Source organism: Oryx dammah, unplaced genomic scaffold, assembly GCF_014754425.2.
Source record: "Oryx dammah isolate SB20612 unplaced genomic scaffold, SCBI_Odam_1.1 HiC_scaffold_29, whole genome shotgun sequence".
NCBI classification, from domain to species: domain Eukaryota; kingdom Metazoa; phylum Chordata; class Mammalia; order Artiodactyla; family Bovidae; genus Oryx; species Oryx dammah.
In genome coordinates this window covers 54,197,351-54,220,074 of record NW_024070213.1, presented here as the reverse complement: position 1 = coordinate 54,220,074, position 22,724 = coordinate 54,197,351, and the positions used below count along the sequence as shown (strand labels likewise).

The following is a 22,724-nucleotide window of genomic DNA, read 5'->3' as shown; positions in this document are numbered from 1 at the left end:
GGTTTCCGGCGTCCTCGGTTGCTAAGGGAGACCGGAAGCGCGTATGTGTTCGGCGGATGCACCCATAGAGTGCCGGAAGCAGTAACCATGGAGTGCCGGAAGCAGTAACCATAGAGTGCTGTGAAAAGTGTGAGCAGAGCGGTCGGAGAAGAAGGCTTCGGCGACTTGGTTTCCGCTGAAATGACGACGTTAGTGCTGGATAACGGAGCTTACAACGCCAAAATCGGTTACAGCCATGAAACTGTCTCGTAAGTGTTCGCTGCCCGCGAGAGACAAAGCATATATGCTTAGTAGTTACGCTTCATTTTGGGACCTCTGTAAACTGCAAACGCCCCCGCACAGCTCTCACTCTGTTTGAAGGATGCTCGGCTTGGAACTGGGTAGCTGGGAAGCTTTGAAGTGGGACTTGGGTTACTAATTTTGGACTTTGTGGCCCCCGGAAGTGGGATGTGTGTTTCGTTTCGTAACAGGAAATAGGAAAGTAGGCTTCTAAGGAAGAGGTTCCCAAATGAGAGACCTGTACACCAGGTTCCTGAGCCGTCAGGAATCGTGGGCAACGTTTTGCGGTACATGCATTTTTGCTGGGAAGCGGTTATGGCTTCCGTGAAATCCCCCGCGTGCTCTATGCCCGCCCGCCCCCACCCCCCGCAAGTGTAAAAACCACTGTGTCAGTGACTGAAGACTTTGTATTCAGGCCCTTCTAAGTGCTCTCTGACTGACCTTGTTGATTTAGACTCGTTTACACAAAGCCATCATGGTCAACAAAAGAGTCCGAAGCAGTACTTGGATGCAATCTCAAAAAGGACACAATGATCTCTCTTCGTTTGCAAGGCAAACCATTCAGTATCACGGTGATCCAAGCCTATGCCCCAACCAGTAACGCTAAAGAAGCTGAAGTTGAACGGTTCTATGAAGACCTACAAGACCTTTTAGAACTAACACCCAAAAAAGATGTCCTTTTCATTATAGGGGACCGGAATGGAAAAGTAGGAAGTCAAGAAACACCTGGAGTAACAGGCAAATTTGGCCTTGGAGTATGGAATGAAGCAGGGCAAAGGCTAATAGAGTTTTGCCAAGAGAACGCACTGGTCATAGCAGACACCCTCTTCCAACAACACAAGAGAAGACTGTACGCATGGACATCGCCAGATGGTCAACACTGAAATCAGATTGATTATATTCTTTGCAGCCAAAGACAGAGAAGCTCTATACAGTCAGCAAAAACAAGACCAGGAGCTGATTGTGGCTCGGATCATGAACCCCTTATTGCCAAATTCAGACTTGAAGAAAACGGGGAAAACCACTAGACCATTCAGGTACAACCTAAATCAAATCCTTTATGATTATACAGTGGAAGTGAGAAATAGATTTAAGGGACAGGATTCGATCGATAGAGGGCCTGATGAACTATGGACGGAGGTTCATGACATTGTACAGGAGACGGGGATCAAGACCATCCAAGAAACAGTAATGCAAAAAAGCAAAATGGCTATCTGAGGAGACCTTACAAATAGCTGTGAAAAGAAGAGAGGAGAAAAGGAAAGATATAAGCATCTGAATGCACAGTTCCAAAGAACAGCAAGGAAAGATAAGAAAGCCTTCTTCAGTGATCAATGCAAAGAAATAGAGGAAAACAACAGAATGGGAAAGACTATAGATCTCTTCAAGAAAATTAGAGATACCAAGGGAACATTTCATGCAAAGATGGGCTCGATAAAGGACAGAAATGGTATGGACCTAACAGAAGCAGAAGATATTAAAAAGAGGTGGTAAGAATACACAGAAGAACTGTACAAAAAAGAGCTTCACAACCCAGATAATCACGATGGTGTGATCACTCACCTAGAGCCAGACATCCTGGACTGTGAAGCCAAGTGGGCCTTAGACAGCATCACTACAAAGCTAGTGGAGGTGATAGAATTCCAGTTGAGCTATTTCAAATCCTGAAAGATGATGCTGTGAAAGTGCTGCACTCAATGTGCCAGCAAATTTGGAAAATTCAGCAGTGGCCACAGGACTGGAAAAGGTCAGTTTTCATTCCAATCCCAAAGAAAGCCAGTGCCAAAGAATGCTCAAACTACCACACAATTGCACTCATCTCACACGCTAGTAAAGTAATGCTCAAAATTCTGCAAGCCAGGCTTCAGCAATACGTGAACCGTGAACTTCCAGATGTTCAAGCTAGTTTTAGAAAAGGCAGAGGAACCAGAGATCAAATTGCCAACATCCAGTGGATCATGGAAAAAGCAAGAGTTCCAGAAAAACATCTATTTCTGCTTTATTGACTATGCCAAAGTCTTTGATTGTGTGGACCACAAAAAACTGTGGAAAATTGTGAAAGAGATGGGACTACCAGACCACCTGACCTGCCTCTTGAGAAACGTATATGTAGGTCAGGAGGCAACAGTTGGAACTGGATATGGAATAACAGACTGGTTCCAAATAGGAAAAGGAGTACGTCAAGGCTATATATTGTCATCCTGCTTGTTTAACTTCTATGCAGAGTACATCATGAGAAACGCTGGGCTGGAAGAAGCACAAACTGGAATCAAGATTGCCGGGAGAAATAATAACTTCAGATATGCAGGTGACACCACCCTTATGGCAGAAAGTGAAGAGGAACTAAAAAGCCTCTTGATGAAAGTGAAAGAGGAGAGTGAAAAAGTTGGCTTAAAGCTCAACATTCAGAAAATGAAGATCATGGCAGATAGATGGGGAAACAGTGGAAACAGTGTCAGGCTGTAGTGTATTCACAGGGGACCCAGGGACTTTTGTTACTTCCTGCTTTCCTTTTTTTTTTTTTTGTTTAAGAGAACAGTCAAACTGAGTAAAAATGTAAATTGTTGCAGTCTTATTTCTGCAGCGTGTATTATTGTACTTATCTTTTAACAGCAAATCTCTTATCATTTACTTAAGAACTAATTTAAAAGTCTTAATAAGAGTAGGTGCAGAATACTCGGGCTCCCCTGGGGCTCAGACAGTAAAGTATCTGTCTGCAATGAGGGAGACCTCTGTTGGATCCCTGGGTCAGGAAGATCCCCTGGAGAAGGAAATGGCAATCCACTGCAGTACTCTTGCCTGGAAAATCCCATGGGCCGAGGAGCCTCGGTATAGTGACAAAAGGCATAGGGGAAGAAGCAAGTTAAATAATCAAGGATAGTACATTGACTAAAGTAATATAGCCATAAGATTGACTACAATGCAGGGTTTAAAAATCATGTCCTTTAAGATTATACACTTTCACTGTATTATCTCAATTAATGCAAGGATTTTGATTGACTTTAGTGCAAAGTAATCCTCAGGCCATAGTGGCATATTTGAGGGTGGCAAATTCTGCTCCCCCTCACTTTCTCTCTATCCCTCTCTCTCTTTCTCTGTATGTGTGTATATATATATATGTATATATATGTATGCACACACAGATGCATACAATACATATAGTGTAGATATATATGATGGATAATAGCTCTAGTTTGTCTTCCTAACCAGATTGTAAGCTCATGGTGGGCAGCAACTATATTTAAAACTACCTTCTACTTCTGTACCCTATAGTATCTTGCAACTGCAGATCTTTTACTTCATGGAAACAATTTTATGGTCAGAGTTTTGAACTTGCTTTTTTTTTTAAACTAGATTGGTATTAAGAGTTTTTTTCAGGAACTTTAACTTTACTTCAGCCCCTCTTCACCTGTGTGCAGTGGCAGAATCAATGCCCACCTGTAATAATATGTTGAGGATTATATGAGAAAGATAGTGGGTCCACTGCAGAACCTGACATATGGTGAAAGTGAAAGTCCCTCAGTTCTGTCTGACTCTTTGCATCCCCGTGGACTATACAGTCCATGGAATTCTCCACACCAGAATACTGGAGTGGTAGCTGTTCCTTTCTCCAGGGGATCTTTCCAACCCAGGGATCCAACCCAGGTCTCCTGCATTGCAGGCGGATGCTTTACCAGCTGAGCCACAAGGGAAGCCCAAGAATACTGGAGTGGGTAGCCTATCCCTTCTCCAGCGGATCTTCCCAATGGAGGAATGGGAACCAGAGTCTCCTGCATTGCAGGCAGATTTTTTACCAACTGAGCTATCAGGGAAGCCCTGGTATGTGGCAGAACATTAAAAAAAAAAAGTCATTTTTAAATATTTTGAAGACAGAATGAGAAACACTGGTTCTGGAAATTTTCGTGTTCTTTCTTTTAGAAAGTAAAAGTGGTTGTTAAGTAATTGTATGTTTAAGAACTAAGTATTTAACTAACTAACTAAGGGAATAATTACATTATTTGTTTCTTTGTAGAGTTATTCCAAACTGTCAGTTCAGATCAAAAACAGCACGTCTTAAAACTTTTACTGCTAACCAGATAGATGAAATAAAGGACCCTTCTGGACTCTTTTATATTCTTCCTTTTCAAAAGGTAATCCAACTCTATAACATTTATAGCATTAAGGATCTACATTTAAAGATAATTTGAAATGTGTTGTAAGATTTTGTGTGTTTGAAAATATTTTTAGATTTCTGAAAAAGCATTATTTAAAGTTAAATTAAGAGCTTATTCTTGCCTGGAAAATCCCATGGACAGAGGAGCCTGGTAGGCTGCAGTCCATAGGGTCGCTAAGAGTCGGACAAGACTGAGCGACTTCACTTTCACTTTTCACATTCATGCATTGGAGAAGGAAATGGCAACCCACTCCAGTGTTCTTGCCTGGAGAATCCCAGGGACGACAGAGCCTGGTGGGCTGCCATCTATGGGGTCGCACAGAGTCGGACACAACTGAAGCGACATAGCAGCAGCAGCAGCAGCAGCAAGAGCTTATTAAAATCAAAAATTGAATTTAAATTGTCATGTTAAAAAATAGCCATGAATAATTATACCTCTCTTAAAAAGAATCAACTATACTTCAATAAATAAAAATAAATGACTATAATTTAGTTACTGATTGTGGGTACTGAATTTTACTTGTTAAAGCTAAATGAAATACAAACATTAAAGAAAATAAATATAGGGGGCATCTCTACATATTGGTGTGTCTTTTGAGCCCTTTTATGTTTTGGTTATTGTTAATTTGTAATGTTTTGAATTAAAAGAAGAAAAACATACCAATGTAATAGCGTTGAGATTCAACTAGTATTAGACTGGTAAAGAGAAAGTAATTAAGAGAGTAATCAGTGATTTATAATGTATTGATCTGATTATTTAAAAATTCTGCAAATATTTTTGATAGTTAATTCACAAAACAAATTTTTTAGGGCTACTTGGTGAATTGGGATGTTCAAAGACAAGTTTGGGATTACCTTTTTGGAAAAGAAATGTATCAGGTAACAAGTTGGAGTATGTATTCAAATTTCTATTTCCATGTCTCATTCAAGTGAAAAATCAGAAGTTATATTTTAAGATTTATAAATTTTTGAATATTTCTTACAGTATTTAAGTCACTTAATCTACTGTGCTTAGCTTTGATTTCTAAATAAGTACAAGTGCATAGAATTTCTATTGTGAAGTGAAATTTGAGGTTGAGAAGAGCTAATCTATATGAAATTTAAGATTAAAATTTTACTTCAGATATGTACTGTTCTTAGACCACTTTCACAATAAAATTTTTTTGCTCATATATCTGAATGTGTGAATGATACAATGTTAGAATTTTGTGCTCTTAATATCTTTAGGTGGCTTTAGGTATCCTGAGACAATGTTCAAATTTTAATGCTTCTTTAAGAGTATGTGGGAGAGAATTGTGTAAACATTAAATATCCCAAAGCTTCTCACTTTTTCCCTTTTATTTTTTACCTTTTAACTTTTAAAAACAAAATATCAGTTCCAGTGCTTGTAGTTGCATCATTCATTACTTTTGCATAATTATCTTTAAACAATTTGATGGTACCATTTTATCAGTGCTACCATTAGGAGAGTTAAATAATAGTTGAAAACCATGAATGCTGTAACCAGACTTCCCAAGTTCAGTCCTAAGTTTGTCATTAATTAGTTATATGAACCTCGGTAACTCATTCAGCTCTTCTGTGTCTCAGTTTGCTCACCTTTCAAAAGGGGATAATAGTAAGACGTCTTCTAGAGTTATTGTGAGAATTAAATAGATGTACGTACATAAAGCAGATGTTTATAATTATAACTATAAAGCTGCAAAACTCGGAATTTTTTCCTCTATAGGTTGACTTTTTAGACACTAATATTATTATCACAGAACCATATTTTAACTTCACTTCAATTCAAGAATCAATGAATGAAATCTTATTTGAAGAATACCAGTTTCAAGCAGTATTAAGAGTAAATGGTGAGTTAAAGTTCTGATTGAAATTGAGTTATGTGAATATGAATAAACACTTTAAATCCAAGAATATTGAGTGACATTCTTTTAGATTTGATGAAATTTAAAATTAGATGAAGCCCTCAAGCTTATTGGTCCGACTTCTCTCGCTATATCTTTTTAATATAGTATTTCTCCCTAATGAAGTTAACTAGCAACATATTTCTAATCTCTGAAAGTTTGTTTTTTCTGAGATAGTTGTCTTTTCTATCACTGATGTGTTTGCTATTCTTATTATTGTTTGAAATAATGTTAATAGCTCAGACTGCCAATATGAGAAAAAACAATCTATACATATCATCTAGAAGTTAGTTTTTTAAAGGCTAGAATTAAATGACTGTACAAAGAAAGTATTCACCTATTTAGCATGTAGCATTTAAGTCTGTATAAACAACAATATACTGTAATGGTTAGGAACATAATCTCTAGAACAGTGTTCTCAACCAAGAGTGATATTGCTCCTGGGGACATTTAACAATGTCTGGAGATGTTTTTCATTATCACAACTGGGATGGTACTTCCTGCATCTAGTATATAGAGGACCAAGATTCTGCTAAAACAGTGCACAGTAAAGCCCCCAACGCTGGGGAAGTATCTGACCCACAATGTCAGTAGTTCTGAAGTTGAGAAAAACTGCTGTAGAGTCATACTGCTTACGTTTGATTCCTGGCTCTGTTACTTTCTAATCATATGACCTTGGGCACATTATTAACATCTCTGCTTCAGTTTCTACATCTGTAAAAATGGGATTGTTGTGAGAATTAAAACACACATATTCATGGAGTTTAGAATAGTGCCCAGCATGTAATAAATGCTCAGCAAAATTATTTGCTATTAAAATAATTATTATAAGTTGTGAAGTAAATATTTACCTTCAAAGTTGGTCACAAAATTTTTATCATTTTCCACAAAAATATCATGTTTTAATGTTTAAATATCTGACAGAATTAAGAATGTTATTTTAGATTAACTTTTTTTTTACAAAGGAAAATTTCTGTCTTTCTGTTTGCTTTAGTTTGCTGCTTTTCTTTACTTATTGTTTTAAATTAGTTGTACTTTTATTCATTATGTTTATTTTTTCTTTATCTTTTATTTTCTTAATAGCTGGGGCTCTCAGCGCACACAGGTATTTCCGAGATAATCCTTCCGAGTTATGCTGTATCATTGTAGATAGTGGATATTCCTTTACACATATAGTTCCTTACTGTAGAAGTAAGAAGAAAAAAGAAGCGATTATTCGGTGAGTTGCATTCAATTTTCATCTTATTTCTTATAATAAAACTGGATGAAATGTGTGGTAAACTGAACTAAATTTGAATTCTTCCTTTTTAGGATAAATGTGGGAGGAAAACTCCTAACCAATCATCTAAAAGAAATCATATCTTATAGGTAATACTTAGCTTTGATTCTATGGTAAGATGAGATGCTGGGGTGAAATTTTTAAAGTAATTTAAAATTATTCCTTGCCTTTAGTTCTAATTTCAGGTGACAGTTCTGAATTACTGCTTTAAAGACTGTATTACATAGATACTGGGTTGACCAAAAAGTTCATTTGGGTTTTTCTGTAACACCTTATGGAAGAACTTAAATGAACTTTTTGACCAACTCAGTAAATACCAATGATGTTCAAGTTAAAAAGCTTTCTGACATATGAAATGGTAGTGTCCACCAAAAAGATATTTCCAGTTTCTTGGGAATTTAATACATTAATAATATTTTAAAATTGCAAATGTACATATACCTTGTAAAACATTTTACAATGCATATAAGGAAATAAGGGTCTAAAAAGAAAATAAATCTCTGCTTCCCTTTTCCATTTCTCTTGTCAGTTCTCCATACACAGTATAATACTTGAACTTTATTTATCTTTTATCCTTTTTTAATCTCTAAAAGCCGTAATAATGTGCACTGCCATGTATAAAACAATAGCTATAAGAATCTACTGTATAGTACAGGGAGCTCAGCTCAGTGCTCTGTAATGACCTAGAGGGATAGGATGTTGGGGTGGGTGTGGGAGGGAGGTCCAGGGGGAAGAGTCTATATGTATACATATAGCTGGTTCACTTTGTTATATAACAGAAACTAACACAACATTGTAAAGCAACTATACCCCCCCCAAAGAAAAATATATAGATAGATATGTTTCTGGATTAGCCGATATTAGTTGACTGTCCACTATTAAAAGATTAGGAATTAGTGTACTTAATCACCTCCCAAGGAGGGCATAGCAACCCACTCCAGTATTCTTGCCTGGAGAATCCCCATGGACAGGGGAGCTCGATGGGCTACTGTCCATGGGATTGCAAAGAGTTAAACATGACTGAATGACTAAGCACAACTTAAATAAGATAATGGAATGGGTATTCCATAAAGTTAAAAATATTTTACACATTCAAAAATTTAATAGTTTTTAAAGATCAGTTACCTGGAAGTTTAATTCCAAAAAAATACTTTCAATGATAAGTTGCAATTAAATTTTTTCATTTCACATTACCATTTTTATTTCTGTTTAGGCAGTTACACGTTATGGATGAAACTCATGTGATTAATCAAGTGAAAGAAGATGTATGCTATGTGTCTCAGGATTTTTATAGAGACATGGATATTGCCAAGTATGTATAATGGTAGCCTAAGAATTGGAAAGTTGATTCTTGGCTAATGTTAAGCATAGTTAAAATACTTCATAAGTCTCTATTTTGTTTTCCAGATTGAAAGGAGAAGAAAATACAGTAATGGTAGACTATGTTTTGCCTGACTTTAGTACAATTAAAAAGGGCTTTTGTAAGGTAATTTTTAAAAAAATTTTATTTTGTATTAGCATGAAGTTAATTTATAATGTATTAGTTTCAGGTATGTAATAAGTGATTCAGTTATACATTATTCTTTTTCAAGTGTTTTCTCACTGTTATTACAGAATATTAAGTTGAGTTCCCTGTGCTATACAGTAGGTTCTTACTGATTATTTATTTTAAATATATTGTGCATGGATGCATATTTAGTTGCTTCAGCTATGTCCAACTCTTTGCGACCCCAGGACTGTAGCCTGCTAGGTTCCTCTGTCCTTGGGATTCTCCAGGCAAGACTACTCGGATGGGTAGCCATTCCCTTTTCCAAGGGATTTTCCCGACCCAGTGATTGAACCTGAGTCTCCTGCATTGCAGGCAAACTCTATACTGTCTAAGCCACCAGGGAAGCCCGTAGTAACTCCATGGACTAGCCCACCAGGCTTCTCTGTTCATGGAATTTTCTAGGGAAGAATATTGGAGTGGGTAGCCATTCCCTTCTCCAGGGGATCTTCGTGACCCAGGGATTGAACCTGAATCTTACGTTGCAGGCGGATTCTTGACGATCTGAGCCACCTATATAGAAGTGTATGTTAATCCCAATGTCCTGATTTATCCTTCTCCCCACCTTTCTCTTTTGACAACCATAAGTTTGTTTTCTAAGTCTGTGATATAAGGTAATTTTTAAGTTTTTTTCAAGCAACCACTCAGGTTTGAAAAGCATCTAGCTGGGATTGATGGAATGTCAGAGTTGTTGATGATAGCCTTCTTGCCTGTCGGCCATTTCTGTAGACACCAGAGTATGAATGATTAATTAATATCTGTATTAAATTTATTTAGAAAAAGAACTATCCACTGTGATAGCTTATGGGACAAATCTGGAGATAAACAGTAACTTTACCTATATTATGGTTTACCCATTTCTGTTTTCTTAAGAATTAGTGTAAGTCCAGTTAGATTATTTGCCTGTTGTGAATGTTATTGACACAGTAGACCCAGGGCTGTGGTATCAGATTGTAGTTGAAAACGGCAAAATCCAGTGTATTTTGAAAATGTTGAGTAGGGTTTATCTTAGATGTCAAAACAATATAATTTCTCCCTATCTTTGATCAGCTCAGTTTTATGTTTGGGTAAATGTGAAGTTTGCCCTTACAGTTACTGGCTTGGTGAGGACTTTTAGCAGTTAAAAGACTTTGGTCAGAAACCTAAGCACACAGAGATATTTTCACAAGGAGACATTTATGGTAATATTCATTGCAGTATATATTGAGTGAAAAATTGGGAAGAGCCTAAATACTCACTAATGGAAGAAGAATAAATTTTTATTTATTCATGTTATAAGTGAAAGTGTGAAGTCACTCAGTCACTCTGCGACCCCATGGACTGTAGCCTACCAGGTTCCACCATCCATGGGATTTTCCAGGCAAGAATACTGGAGTTGGTTGCCATTTCTTCTCCAGGAGATCTTCCCGACCCAGGGATTGAACCCAGGTTCCCACATGCTAGGCATTGTAGGCAGACGCTTTACCATCTGAGCCACCAGGAAAGATCCTCATGTTATAAAATAAGCAGTAAAAATATAGTAAGAGGTATGTGATCATCATGGATAAATCTCAGAAATGTATCTGTTCAGAAGACTATATACCATTTCAGGATATGTAGAATAATTCTTTGTATGTGGGCATTTATAAAAATGAAATAAAAGTATAAAAACTGTGTGTGTGAATAATAACACCACATTTAAAATGGGAGTGTTATCTGTGAAGGTATGTTAAACTGACTGATGGATACATGGGTTTTATACAATTACTTATACTTATTTTTATGCCTGAAATTTAAAAAATAATTTCTTTGGCCAGATTTTTAAGGTGAAATACAAATAAGAATTCAGAGAAGGTTACCCCCTTAGAAATAGATCCCTGTGGAAGGACCAAGGCTGACTTTAAGAAGTGAGAATTAAGACAGATTATGGAATCTGGTTATCTGGACATGAACTGGGGAGAGGAACTGGAAGCCTGAATCCCACGTAGAATATGGAAGATGTATTTTTTATTTATAAGACAAGGAAAACTGCCCCAAACATATAGATAGCAGGCATCTTTCTCATCAGGCATGTTTGATCATCCTCATACAACTATAGCTGTTTAAAGCAGTCCAGTGATATAAACACCTTACAGAGAATTTACAGCACTCTGAACTTATGATGATAAAGTAATCGGTATTTCTACCAGGATGGACCCTGAATGATGGACCCTATGTCTCTAAACCTGACTGAAAATCACCTGGGCCACTTGAAGAACAATTGATATCCATGTTCTTTGTTCCTGTCCCTGGAAATATTTAGGACCTAAGTTTGGAAACTTAATCTAGAAAAGAGAAAAAAATCTCTTCCAGGTGATTGGACTATTAGCTGGGCTTGGAAATCCTTCTCTTTTGTAAAACGTATTTCTCTCCTGCCCTGCAAATGACAACTTACCAGTTTATTGGACATTATCTGCTGAACCCTGCCAATTTCCTTCCCAAACCATAAGCCTTGGTTTCTCAGCACTGCACTGTACATAGTGAGCTAGTAGAGGTGTGGTTGTTCCATCAGTTGACTATTGTATTGCTTCTCATCAGAGAAAAAAGGCAAAAGCCACATTGTACTGTTTGCAGCTCTTTTATTGACTTTTGACCTTGTGATCAGAATCTTGGTGTGACTGCACTTCTGTGGACTCCTTGTTACATGTACACTTTAATATCAGTTGAGTGGACATAGTTGGACTGGACTTTTACCAGATGATGGAATGTTACCTCAAATATCTGTTTTAAAAATAACGGTTTAATTTCTACTTTGCCAGTTAATATTAAAATTTATATTTCACTACATGTTAAATTGTGTACATCGTAATAATTTTAAGGTTTAGAAATGACTATATTTTGTATATGTTAGGATTACTCCTAAAATGTGTCTTTTTAAATTTAATACTTGATTAACTTGTTTTCATTGTTGCCTGATAATCAAAATCTTTGATGAAAGCTGATAAAATATGTTTGAAATTAGAAAAGCCATACTGCATAAAATGAAAGAATTTGTTTCAGAGTCTTTATACTTAGAATATTGTTAAAACTTGGACCTTGATTGTTTATTCAAGAACATTTTTAAATACTCAGGAAAAAGTTACAACCTTGATTTTCTAGTATTGATGACATCAATATGATGAGGTCTGTAATATTGTTACTGATTACAGCTGATAGAAATTTCAGTTTTATTCTTTAACAGAAAGAAAATGCCTACTAAAGTGTAATGAATGCTTTACTGACCTTAATTGAGAAAATTAAGTTAACAATTACCTAATACTTACTAGTTGCCACTTTTAAACATTTTTTTCATACTACCAGAATGAAATTTATGAGGACTGTACAGTCAGTCATGGCCTGCATTAACTAAAATAGCAACTCCCAACAGCCCTTTTAAATTTCTTCATCTATGTCTAAAACAAAAATCATTTTGGAATTGTACTCTTAGAAACAGAAACTGCTTGTAGTTCCAGATTACATATTAACAATGACTTCAGAGCTAACATTCAGCAAGGATTTCTACTTCTGGCTCTTTCCCATAGTTAGATATTTGACCCTAGGTCAGTCACTTGATCTTCGGTAAAATTAGGGGTGTGGACTAGAAAACTTTTTTGTCAAATGAAATTCTCCATATCTGTATCTGTCTCAAGTTATTTTGAGTGTTGACAAGATGAGTTATATCCTGTACACTCAAACCAATATCATTTTTAAATGAATTTGTAAATTTATAGGAAATATTTTCCATTCTTCTTGAGAAGGAAGAATACTTTGTAAAGAAATAATATTCTTCTCTTTGCCAGTGCAGCAGTAGTTTAACTGAGTAAAAAATGATGTGTAATTTTCCTTGTTCTTCCTAGAGTATTGTGAATTTATTGTAGTTTTTAGGATATTTTTATTTTAAAATAATGCTTCAAGTGAGAAACTTCCAAATGATAGCAATCAGAATCATTCATATCCAGATTAGGAGTAGCAATGTAGTGCATGCATGCTAAGTTGCTTCAATTGTGTCAGATTCTTTGCAACCCCATGGACTATAGCCTGCCAGGCTCCTCTGTCCATGGGATTCTTCAGGCAAGAATACTGGAGTTGGGTTGCCATGCCCTCCTTCAGGGGATCTTCCTGACCCAGGGATCGAACCTGTGTCTCCTATGGAATGTAATAGGAGGAAATACTGTGTATTTCGGGGTTATTAGCTGAATGATCTTGAGCAATTCACATAACCTTGCCTAGCCCAGTTGGATCATTAATAAAAGGAAAATATGCCTGCCTTACTGGGTTATATAAGAATTCAGAATGATAATGTATGAAAAACGCCTAAAGAAAATTCCACATTGTTGGCTTGCATGCTATACTGGGTAGCGGATTTGTGATGGTGAACAATATGGACAACAAAGGATAATAGAGGATGACTACTGGAGGGGCCTTTTATTTGGGAGTCAGAAAAAGCCTCTCTGAGGAAGCTGAAAACTGAACAGAGAATGGATGACTGATTACAGTGAGGAATCTGTTATAATCTTTATCTACTTTACTTCTAACAACAAATTAATATTTCTTTTCATACATTTTAAATAATTTCATATTTATATAAGGATTTGGATATAGTCAGTTACAGGTAAAAATGTATAGATGAGTCAAATGAAGTTTATGTCCTTAACCATCTAGAACAGCTGATGATTCTTAGTACAGTTGAGAGGAACCATTATTTTAATGATGTAGAATGTTATAAAAGGAAATCATTTTTTTCCTGGGCCCTTCAGGAATTACAGCTCACAGAATTGAATGGGTTAGCAGAAAATAAATAACAGAAGAATTTCAGTGATAAAGTCCATTTATTTGCCTAAATCATTTGGTAACTGATTTTTGAATAGAGATTGAATGCAAAATAAAAAAAAATTTAAGTATGTTCTTTTTCTTTAGAAAGCAGATTCACTCTGCTATTATAGATAGATTATGAAATTCCTTCTGCTCTATTATCCTTTTCTTTGTTTGTTTTAAAATGTGTGGAATAAAGCCAGCTCATCTTTGGGGGAATAGCTACATTAAGAGTAAATAATCACTTTAATTGTGTGGTTTAGGTAACAGGAGAGAAGACTGCATTTTTCTAACTTTTGAGAATCCTGAAACTTCCAAGAACATGGTTAATATATTGGTATTTCATAGTATTAAGATTACTAAATGTTATTCATTATATGAGCTAGATAACATAGCATACTTTTCATCTTATTTTTCTTTAAGCCAAGAGAAGAGATGGTGTTAAGTGGAAAATACAAATCTGGAGAACAAATTCTTCGTTTGGCCAATGAGAGATTTGCTGTTCCAGAAATACTCTTCAATCCTTCTGATATAGGCATTCAAGAAATGGGGATTCCAGAAGCTATTGTCTATTCAATTCAGAACTTACCTGAAGGTACATTAATAAATTAATGAGGAATAATGATATCCTTGCTCAGCTGGTAAAGAATCCATCTGCAGTGCGGGAGACCTGGGTTTGATCCCTGAGTTGGGAAGATCCCCTGGAGAACAGAAAGGCTACCCACTACAGTATTGTGGCCTAGAGAATTCCATGGACTGTATAGTCCATGGGGTTGCTAAGAGTTGGACACAACTGAGTGACTTTCGCACAATGACACTTTTTTAAAATTATAAAATCCTCTCTGAATCCTAAGAAGTCAACTGTTCCTTTTGAATAATCCGAACAAATGGCTAATTTATTTGCAGAGACTTCCAGATCCAGTAATGTACTTGAATGATTCTTTATTGGTCCCAGATGATAAATTTGATATAAATAATTATGGTGTATTTAAACTTAAAGTAATTCATCTCTTTAAGAGTATTAAATTGCTATATCCCTTTTAGAAAAGTTTTAAGCCATATTTGCACAGAATAGAAATTTATAATCTAACAATTTAATGGTTTTTAGTTGTTGATGAGATTGGTTTATCCCTTCTCTTATATTTAGATTATACTGGAAGTTAGGGTTTTTTGTTTTAGAAGTTAGTTTTATTGAAATTAAAGTACAATGCTTCACAGTGTTGTCTGGGTTCTCTTGAAGCATGATTTAATGAAATGATGTTCTAGAGTTTTAGAGTACTTTTATACCTTGAAAATGTCTCCCTTCTTCTTAAGGAACAATTTAGGCATTGTAGAAAATCTTACACATGCAATGCCCTTTCCTCTCATTAAAAAAAAGAAGAAGAAAAAGAAAAATAATGCCATCACCTTAATATAGCTTCTCCAGGATATCTTTCCAACCCAGGGATCAAACCCAGGTCCCCCGCATTGCAGGCAGATTTTTTTACCATCTGAGCCATAACTAGCCAGTTGTTTTAATACAGCTATTTTACAGCTATTTTCATATTAATATTTCATGTTGATTTCTCATTTTATATAAACAGGATTTTTCACTATCATTTGTGTTACACAGTAAGTATGTGTGTCTCAGTGAGATAACATGGAAACGAATTCTCAAGTTAAAAATGGACCTCCTGGTTATCTTTACACCAGCTAACCATCTCAGCCTACATAAAGACCTCTTCCATTTTATGGAAGAACAGTTGTAATTTTCATGTCTGGTACTAGAATTTTACTCATTCACATAAAGCTTATGTGTATATGTAATAAATTGCTAGTAGTTCAACCCCTTCACTTTTGCCTTGCTTTTAAAGATTTATGAGGTCATATTTCTGTTTAATGTATTTATTTGTATAAATGATAATCTCATTACAACTTCTTATAATTTGTATGGTTGTTAAAAAAAATAAATGGTTCCCCAACTAGTAACTTGAATTCCTACTTGCTTTTACCTAAGTCCACCTCCCTATTTCTCCAGAAAGATAAGTAAACAGATTTTCTAATGTCTCTTTTCTCTATCTTTTTTATCTCTTTTAAAAGAAATGCAGCCACATTTTTTTAAGAACATCGTTTTGACAGGAGGAAATTCCCTTTTCCCAGGATTTAGGGATCGAGTTTACTCAGAAGTTCGATGTCTCACTCCAACAGATTACGATGTTTCTGTTGTGCTGCCTGAAAAGTAAGTCTTGGCTTATATAGAAACAAATCATGGAAGTTAGTTTGTAGATAAAAGAGATCTATAGGCAGACTTGAGTTTAAAGCCTAGTTGTACCATGTTGGCAGGTTTATTTCACCTTTGGGATGCTCATTTTTCTTTTCTCGAAAATTGAAATGACAAACCTTACATTTAAGTGGATTAAAATGGGGTGAAATATGTAAAGTACTGACCATCATATTTAGTAAATAACAGGTGCTCAGTTAATATAAGATCACTTCCCTGTAGTCAATCAGTCCTCATTCCTAAGAAATTTTTATAGACAAAGCAGTTAGGTTATTATCTATTCGATTTTTCTGAGCTGTCATTTTTTGAGAGTTCTATCAAGAATACAAATAAGAGGATTTAACCAATAAGATAAATTATGTCAACTGATAAGTTGTTTTAAAATAATTTAAAATAATAAACTTTTAAATTTAAGTAGTCTTTTTTTAAAAAAAATTCAAAGCTATTTCACATGTACCCCCCTATCCTGTTTTATGAGAAAAAGCAGATAATTAAGGTAGAATTTTAGAGCTGTCAGAAAGGCTTACAAATCTGTCTAGTTCTATGTACTTACTTTCTAAATAAACAAGGGCTGGTGAGTTAACAAAGGCCTTATGGTAAGTTAATTGCAGTAACCAGACTAAAATTTAGTTCTCTTTAGTTGGAGGCAGGAGTTCTCACCAAATTCCAGTAATCCCCCCTCACTGCTCCACTGTAGCAGAGTTGAAAACAAGACCCCACACACCTGATGTGGGCCTCAAGGCACATGGGATCTTAGTTCTCCAACCAGGGATTGAACCCACATCCCCCTGCATCGGAAGCACAGAGAATCTTAATCACTGGACTGCCAGGGTAGTCCCCCAGATACCTGATTTTTAATTTTAGAATTTTATTTTAAAGCTAAAGTGGAGTTTTTTTAAATCAATAGCAGTTAATAGAAGGCCCTCATCTGGTCACTTAATTTGATAGCCATCAGATAAAAGAATAAACAACCATTAGATGTTGGAATGATTTTTATCAGCATTAATGTTCATATACTCTTTTGAATATGAAGTATATTGAATTTTTATCCTGAATTTTAAATTGAAAGTCATGAACACACATGGATATGAAAAGAGAAATAGTTTTTATTCTTTTATCCATCAGATCTTTTTTGCACATCTTTACAGATAGATCTAGATACAGATTTAGTTTTTTTAAGCTTAGGAAATGCAGTAAATACAATAAGGAAATTTTTCTGTATCATTTTTCAGATTTAAAATTGAACTAGGGGAGAGGAATGGTAGAATTACACAAAGTATAACCAGTATAACCTTGGTTGTTCATAAATTGAAAGTCTGATGTGCTCTGTTTCTTGGTGCCCTTTCCGACCGTGTAACAGGTTTGTCATGCACTGTGCTCTTTTTTTTCTTTTCTTCCTCTTATTACCCCCTCCCCTGCACTGCACTATGTTTTCTAAATGTCTCATTTATTAGAGGGAACAAAGGATAGGAGCAAAAGCACAGACTGTGAAAACAACTCCAAGTTGAATCCTAGTTTCAGTCTTAAGCTCTTTGAACCTCATTTTCCAGATATATAAAGTGAGTTTTTAACAGCAGTTCGTCGGTTGTAGGGTGAATTGATGAGATGATGTATCTTTGCCGCATAAAAAAGTTAGACTCAGATATATTCCAGTTTTTCTTTTTATGCATTTTTGATCTTTTGTTTGTATTCTTGATTTTTCTTAGAAGATCCGTAAATTCAAAGCACAGGGAAAAAGTAAAGAAAAGCTATTTGTAGTGGTAACCAAGTTTCCTTTCTTTATGAGTTTCTTGACTTCTTTGAAAGTGAAAAGTGAAAGTTAATCACTGTTTGCAACCTGATGGACTATAGCCCTCCAGGCTCCCCTGTTCACAGAATTTTCCAGGCAAGAGTACTGGAGTGGGTTGCTATTTCCTTCTCCAGGGGATTTTCTTCTCCAAGAGATTGGACTGAACCCAATCTCCTGCATTACAGGCAGATTCTTTACCATTTGAGCCACCAGGGAAGCCCCTCCTCTGAAGTTTATACTTATTTTCACACTTGAAATGATTTTCTGTTAAATCAAGTTGGGTAAAGATTGCCACGTTTTAGTTACTAATTAATGTTTCTGGCATTTCAGTTCTGTAAAATCATCTGGGTTCTTTTATTTTACCTTTATTTTTAGCCCTATTACTTATGCCTGGGAAGGTGGAAAATTGATATCAGAGAATGACGATTTTGAAGATATGGTGGTAACAAGAGAAGATTATGAAGAAAATGGACATAGCATCTGTGAAGAGAAATTTGATATTTAAGAAACATTTCTGAAAGTTCTGACTTTCTATGACAAAGGTTTAATTTTCAGCGTTCTTTTTAAAGGAAGTTAAGGACCTGTGTTAGCTTTCATCCCAAGATAACATCTTGAACTTATCTAAATACTTTGATCCCTGGCTAGTTTTCAAAGGTTTCTTAGCTAGGTTAGTAAGTAAACTGTAACTCACCCCATATTTTCATTATTTTAGCTAGACTTATTCTAACAATGCTTATGCTGTTTCTGAGAGTAAGTTATCTTTCATTAAAAGATGAAAAAGTGAGTGTAATTTAAGTTTAATTCTTTATAGCCAAAAACACAAACTTAACTGTCTCACCGGTCAGGTTTCCTTAGAAGGTAGTTTTGTGTGACTGACTCAGAATTGACCAGTGTGTGTTCATCATTTCCCTTCCCCAGTGGGGATACAATTTCTCTCTTTTAGAACTATTTTATTTTCAATTTGTCATTTTTATTTATATATACTAAAGTTGGAAAAACTAATCTATGTTTGCATCATGTTTCTTTTTTACTTGGCATAAGTGTGAAAAGATGACACTGTAAACCAATTTAGTTGAGTGTTTTTGATCACTACCATGTTTCAGAAGTATATTATTTCACTCATAAAAACACTATACCATTTTTTGTTTATTTTTCTTATACACCATTTTTCAGAATGAAATTCTTATGTCATTGGGCTCCTGAATCAAATTACTACCAGTCTCTCTACCTTAACTAAAATCTTGTGCCTACCCCATGGCTTCAGGGACTTTAACAGCCTAGAGTGAAAGAAGGTAGTTTTCCAAAGGAAAATTAAGATAAAGAGACAGATGCTGGGCAGGGTGAAAGAACTGTCCATTACAATTACATTTGGATTATATGGATGGTCCCTGACTCAACAGTGGTTCAACTTAATGATTTTTTGACTCTACAATGGTGCAAAAGCAGTATGCATTTAGTAGAGACTGTTCTTCAAATTTTGCAGATTTATTTATTTATTTTTGGCTGGACTGGGTCTTTGTTGCTTTGTATGGGCTTTCTCTGATTTTGGCAAGCAGGAGCTACTCTTCACTGCAGTGCATGGACTTCTGATTGCTGTGGCTTGTTGCAGAGCACAGGCTCTAGGTGCACAGGTTACAGAAGGTGACACTTGGACTCAGCAGTTTTGGCACTCAGCTTTAGTTGCTCTGCACATGTGGGATTTCGCTGGGCCAGGGATTGAAGCTGTGCCCTCTGCGTTAGTAGATAGATTGTTAACCACTAGAGCACCAGGGAAGCCCTGTTCTTGGAATTTTGAATTTTGATCTTTTCCCAACCTAGTGATATGTGGTATGTTCCTTTCTTGTGATGTGGGGCAGCATTTGGGCACATGGATATTCATTATATTAGTTTTCAAGTCTCTGATTCACTAGTTTAAACCTGAGCCGTCATCGCCAGCCATATCTTCATGCAAATTGAATAACCGGAAATGCTGCTGTCAGTTCTGCTCTGGCATCATTTCCCTTCCCCAGTGCAGGTTAGGCTTGTTCACTGGCATGCTGTGTCAAATGGAAGTGCTCTATACTAGACTGGAGTCAGGATGGACAAGTTAATCACTAGAGCTCTCACTTAGAGCATTTATTCTTACTGTACTGGTCACCTTTCTCTCAACCCACATCTGACCAAAGAGAAAAAATTCAGGCCTAGTTTATGAGTAGATTATGCATGATATGGCTGGCAGTAGCCAGAAGTGGAGTGCTGGCAAAGATTAAAAGTTGAACTATCACACCCATAAATAAAGAGTTGCCTCATAGTATCACTGGTCACAGAGTTAAGTGACAGAGTTGATCTGCAACAGCAGCGTTTTTGTTTTTATGTTCAAAAACCTTCTTAGCACATAAACAATTACACAGAAAAGAGGTCTGAAGAATGGCTTTCACATTAAAAAGAATGAAATGCCATTTGCAGCAACGTGTATGAACCTAGAGATTGTCATACTGAGTTGGACTAAGTTGGACAGAGAAGGAGAAATACAGTGTGACATCCTTTATATGTGAAATCTAAAAAATGCTACAAATGAACTCACAAAGCAAACAGACTCAGAGAAGGAACTTACAGTTGTGGAGTTGGGGGAAGGGATAGTTCAAGAGTTTGGGACAGACATGTACACACAGCTATATTTTAAATGGATAACCAACACAGACCTACTGTATAGCACATGGAACTCTTCTCAGTGTTACGTGGCAGCCAGAATAGGAGGATAGTTTGAGGGAGAATGGATACATGGACATACATGGCTGAGTCCCTTTGCTGTTCACCTGAAACTATCACAACATTGTTAATCAGCTATACCCTAATACAAAATAAAAAGTTAAAAAAAATTTAGAAAAGAATGGTTTTCAGTCTTGAACATTCTTTTTAATTAATTAATTACATTTTTATTTTTGGCTGTGCTGGGTATTTTTTGCTGCACATGGGCTTTCTCTAGTTGTGGCAAGCGGGGCCTACTCTCTAGTTGCAGTGTGTGAACTTCTCATTGTGGTGGCTTCTCATTTTTCTTTTTCTAATTTGTTTCAAATTGGTGGATAACTGCTTTACAAAGCTTCTCTTGCTGCAGAGCACAGCTGTACGGTGCATGGGCTTCAGTAGTTGTGGTTCACAGGCTTAACTGCCTCGCCACACGTGGAATCTTCCCAGACCAGGGATCGAAACCATGTCCCCTACATTGGCAGGCAGATTCTTAACCACTGGACTGCCAGAGAAGTCCACTGAACATTATGTATGTAAATTCTATGAGATAGAATTTTTATCTCAACATTTATTTATCCAAGTTAAACAACATCTATTTCTGCTTTATTGACTATGCCAAAGCCTTTGACTGTGTGGATCATAATAAACTGTGGAAAATTGTGAAAGAGATGGGAATACCAGACCACCTAACCTGCCTCTTGAGAAACCTATATGCAGGTCAGGAAGCAACAGTTAGAACTGGACATGGAACAACAGACTGGTTCCAAATAGGAAAAGGAGTACATCAAGGCTGTATATTGTCACCCTGCTTATTTAACATCTATGCAGAGTACCTCATGAGAAACACGGGGCTGGAAGAAGCACAAGCTGGAATCAAGATTGCCGGAAGAAATATCAGTAACCTCAGATATGCAGATGACACCACCCTTATGGCAGAAAGTGAAGAGGAACTAAAAAGCCTCTTGATGAAAGTGAAAGAGCAGAGTGAAAAATTTGGCTTAAAGTTCAACATTCAGAAAACTAAGATCATGGCATCTGGTCCCATCACTGCATGGAAAATAGTTGGGAAAACAGTGGAAACAGTGTCAAACTTTATTTTGGGGGCTCCAAAATCACTGCAGATTGTGATTGCAGCCATGAAATTAAAAGATGCTTACTCCTTGGAAGAAAAGTTATGACCAACCTAGACAGCATATTGAAAAGCAGAGACATTACTTTGCCAACAAAGGTCCATCTAGTCAAGGCTATGGTTTTTCCTGTGGTCATGTATGGATGTGAGAGTTGACTGTGAAGAAGGCTGAGCACCGAACTGTGGTGTTGGAGAAGACTCTTGAGAGTCCCTTGGACTGCAAGGAGATCCAGCCAGTCCATTCTAAAAGAGATCAGTCCTGGGTGTTCATTGGAAGGACTGATGCTAAAGCTGAAACTCCAATACTTTGGCCACCTCATGCGAAGAGTTGACTCATTGGAAAAGACTGATGCTGGGAGGAATTGGGGGCAGGAAGAGAAGGGGACGACAGAGGATGAGATGGCTGGATGGCATCACCAACTCGATGGACATGAGTTTGGGTGAACTCCAGGAGTTGGTGATGGACAGGGAGGCCTGGTGTGCTGCAGTTCACGGGGTTGCAAAGAGTCGGACACGACTGAGCGACTGAACTGAACTAAAATAATATTTACCTGAATAGGGCCTAAAAATGTGAATAAGAATTGTTAAGCAGGGTGAATCATGATGCTAATTGTCATGAAAATAATTTACTGAATATTCTAATAGGAGATAAGCTTTTCAGTGATTGAAAATGGATTTTATTTATACAGGGAAGAAAAACTTTGTCCCTACATTGCTCAAAAAGGTTTAGCTTAAAATTGAATGACAGTACCCTTGGGAATTTGCTTTAAGCCTGATAAACTGTATGGAGCTGACACTAGGTGGAGTAGCTGGGATAGGAATTTCTCTTTAGGAATTAATGCCCCAGAA

The 22,724-nt window shown here is 36.4% G+C and overlaps 1 protein-coding gene across 2 annotated transcripts; it reads left to right on the top strand.

Moving 5' to 3' along the window:
* Positions 1–19,159, top strand: ACTR6 (actin related protein 6). Of its 2 annotated transcripts, XM_040234914.1 has the most exons (11): positions 1–248; positions 4,292–4,409; positions 5,243–5,311; positions 6,159–6,282; positions 7,420–7,555; positions 7,648–7,704; positions 8,829–8,927; positions 9,023–9,101; positions 14,394–14,565; positions 16,050–16,188; positions 18,395–19,159. In XM_040234914.1, exons 1-11 carry the CDS (start codon positions 181–183, stop codon positions 18,522–18,524), a joined length of 1,191 nt encoding a protein of 396 aa, XP_040090848.1. In that variant the 5' UTR covers positions 1–180; the 3' UTR covers positions 18,525–19,159. The 2 variants fall into 2 exon arrangements, with proteins under 2 accessions (XP_040090848.1, XP_040090849.1); XM_040234915.1 differs by lacking the exon at positions 5,243–5,311 and having other exon boundaries at positions 99–248.
* Positions 19,160–22,724: the final 3,565 nt, after the last annotated feature.

Excerpts from the sequence above, each read along its gene's own strand:
- ACTR6 (XM_040234914.1), top strand. The coding sequence starts at position 181 with ATGACGACGTTAGTGCTGGATAACGGAGCTTACAACGCCAAAATCGGT. Across the intron at positions 6,283-7,419 it reads AGCAGTATTAAGAGTAAATG|CTGGGGCTCTCAGCGCACAC; the intron begins GTGAGTTAAAGT and ends TTTTCTTAATAG. Across the intron at positions 8,928-9,022 it reads AGAGACATGGATATTGCCAA|ATTGAAAGGAGAAGAAAATA; the intron begins GTATGTATAATG and ends TTTGTTTTCCAG.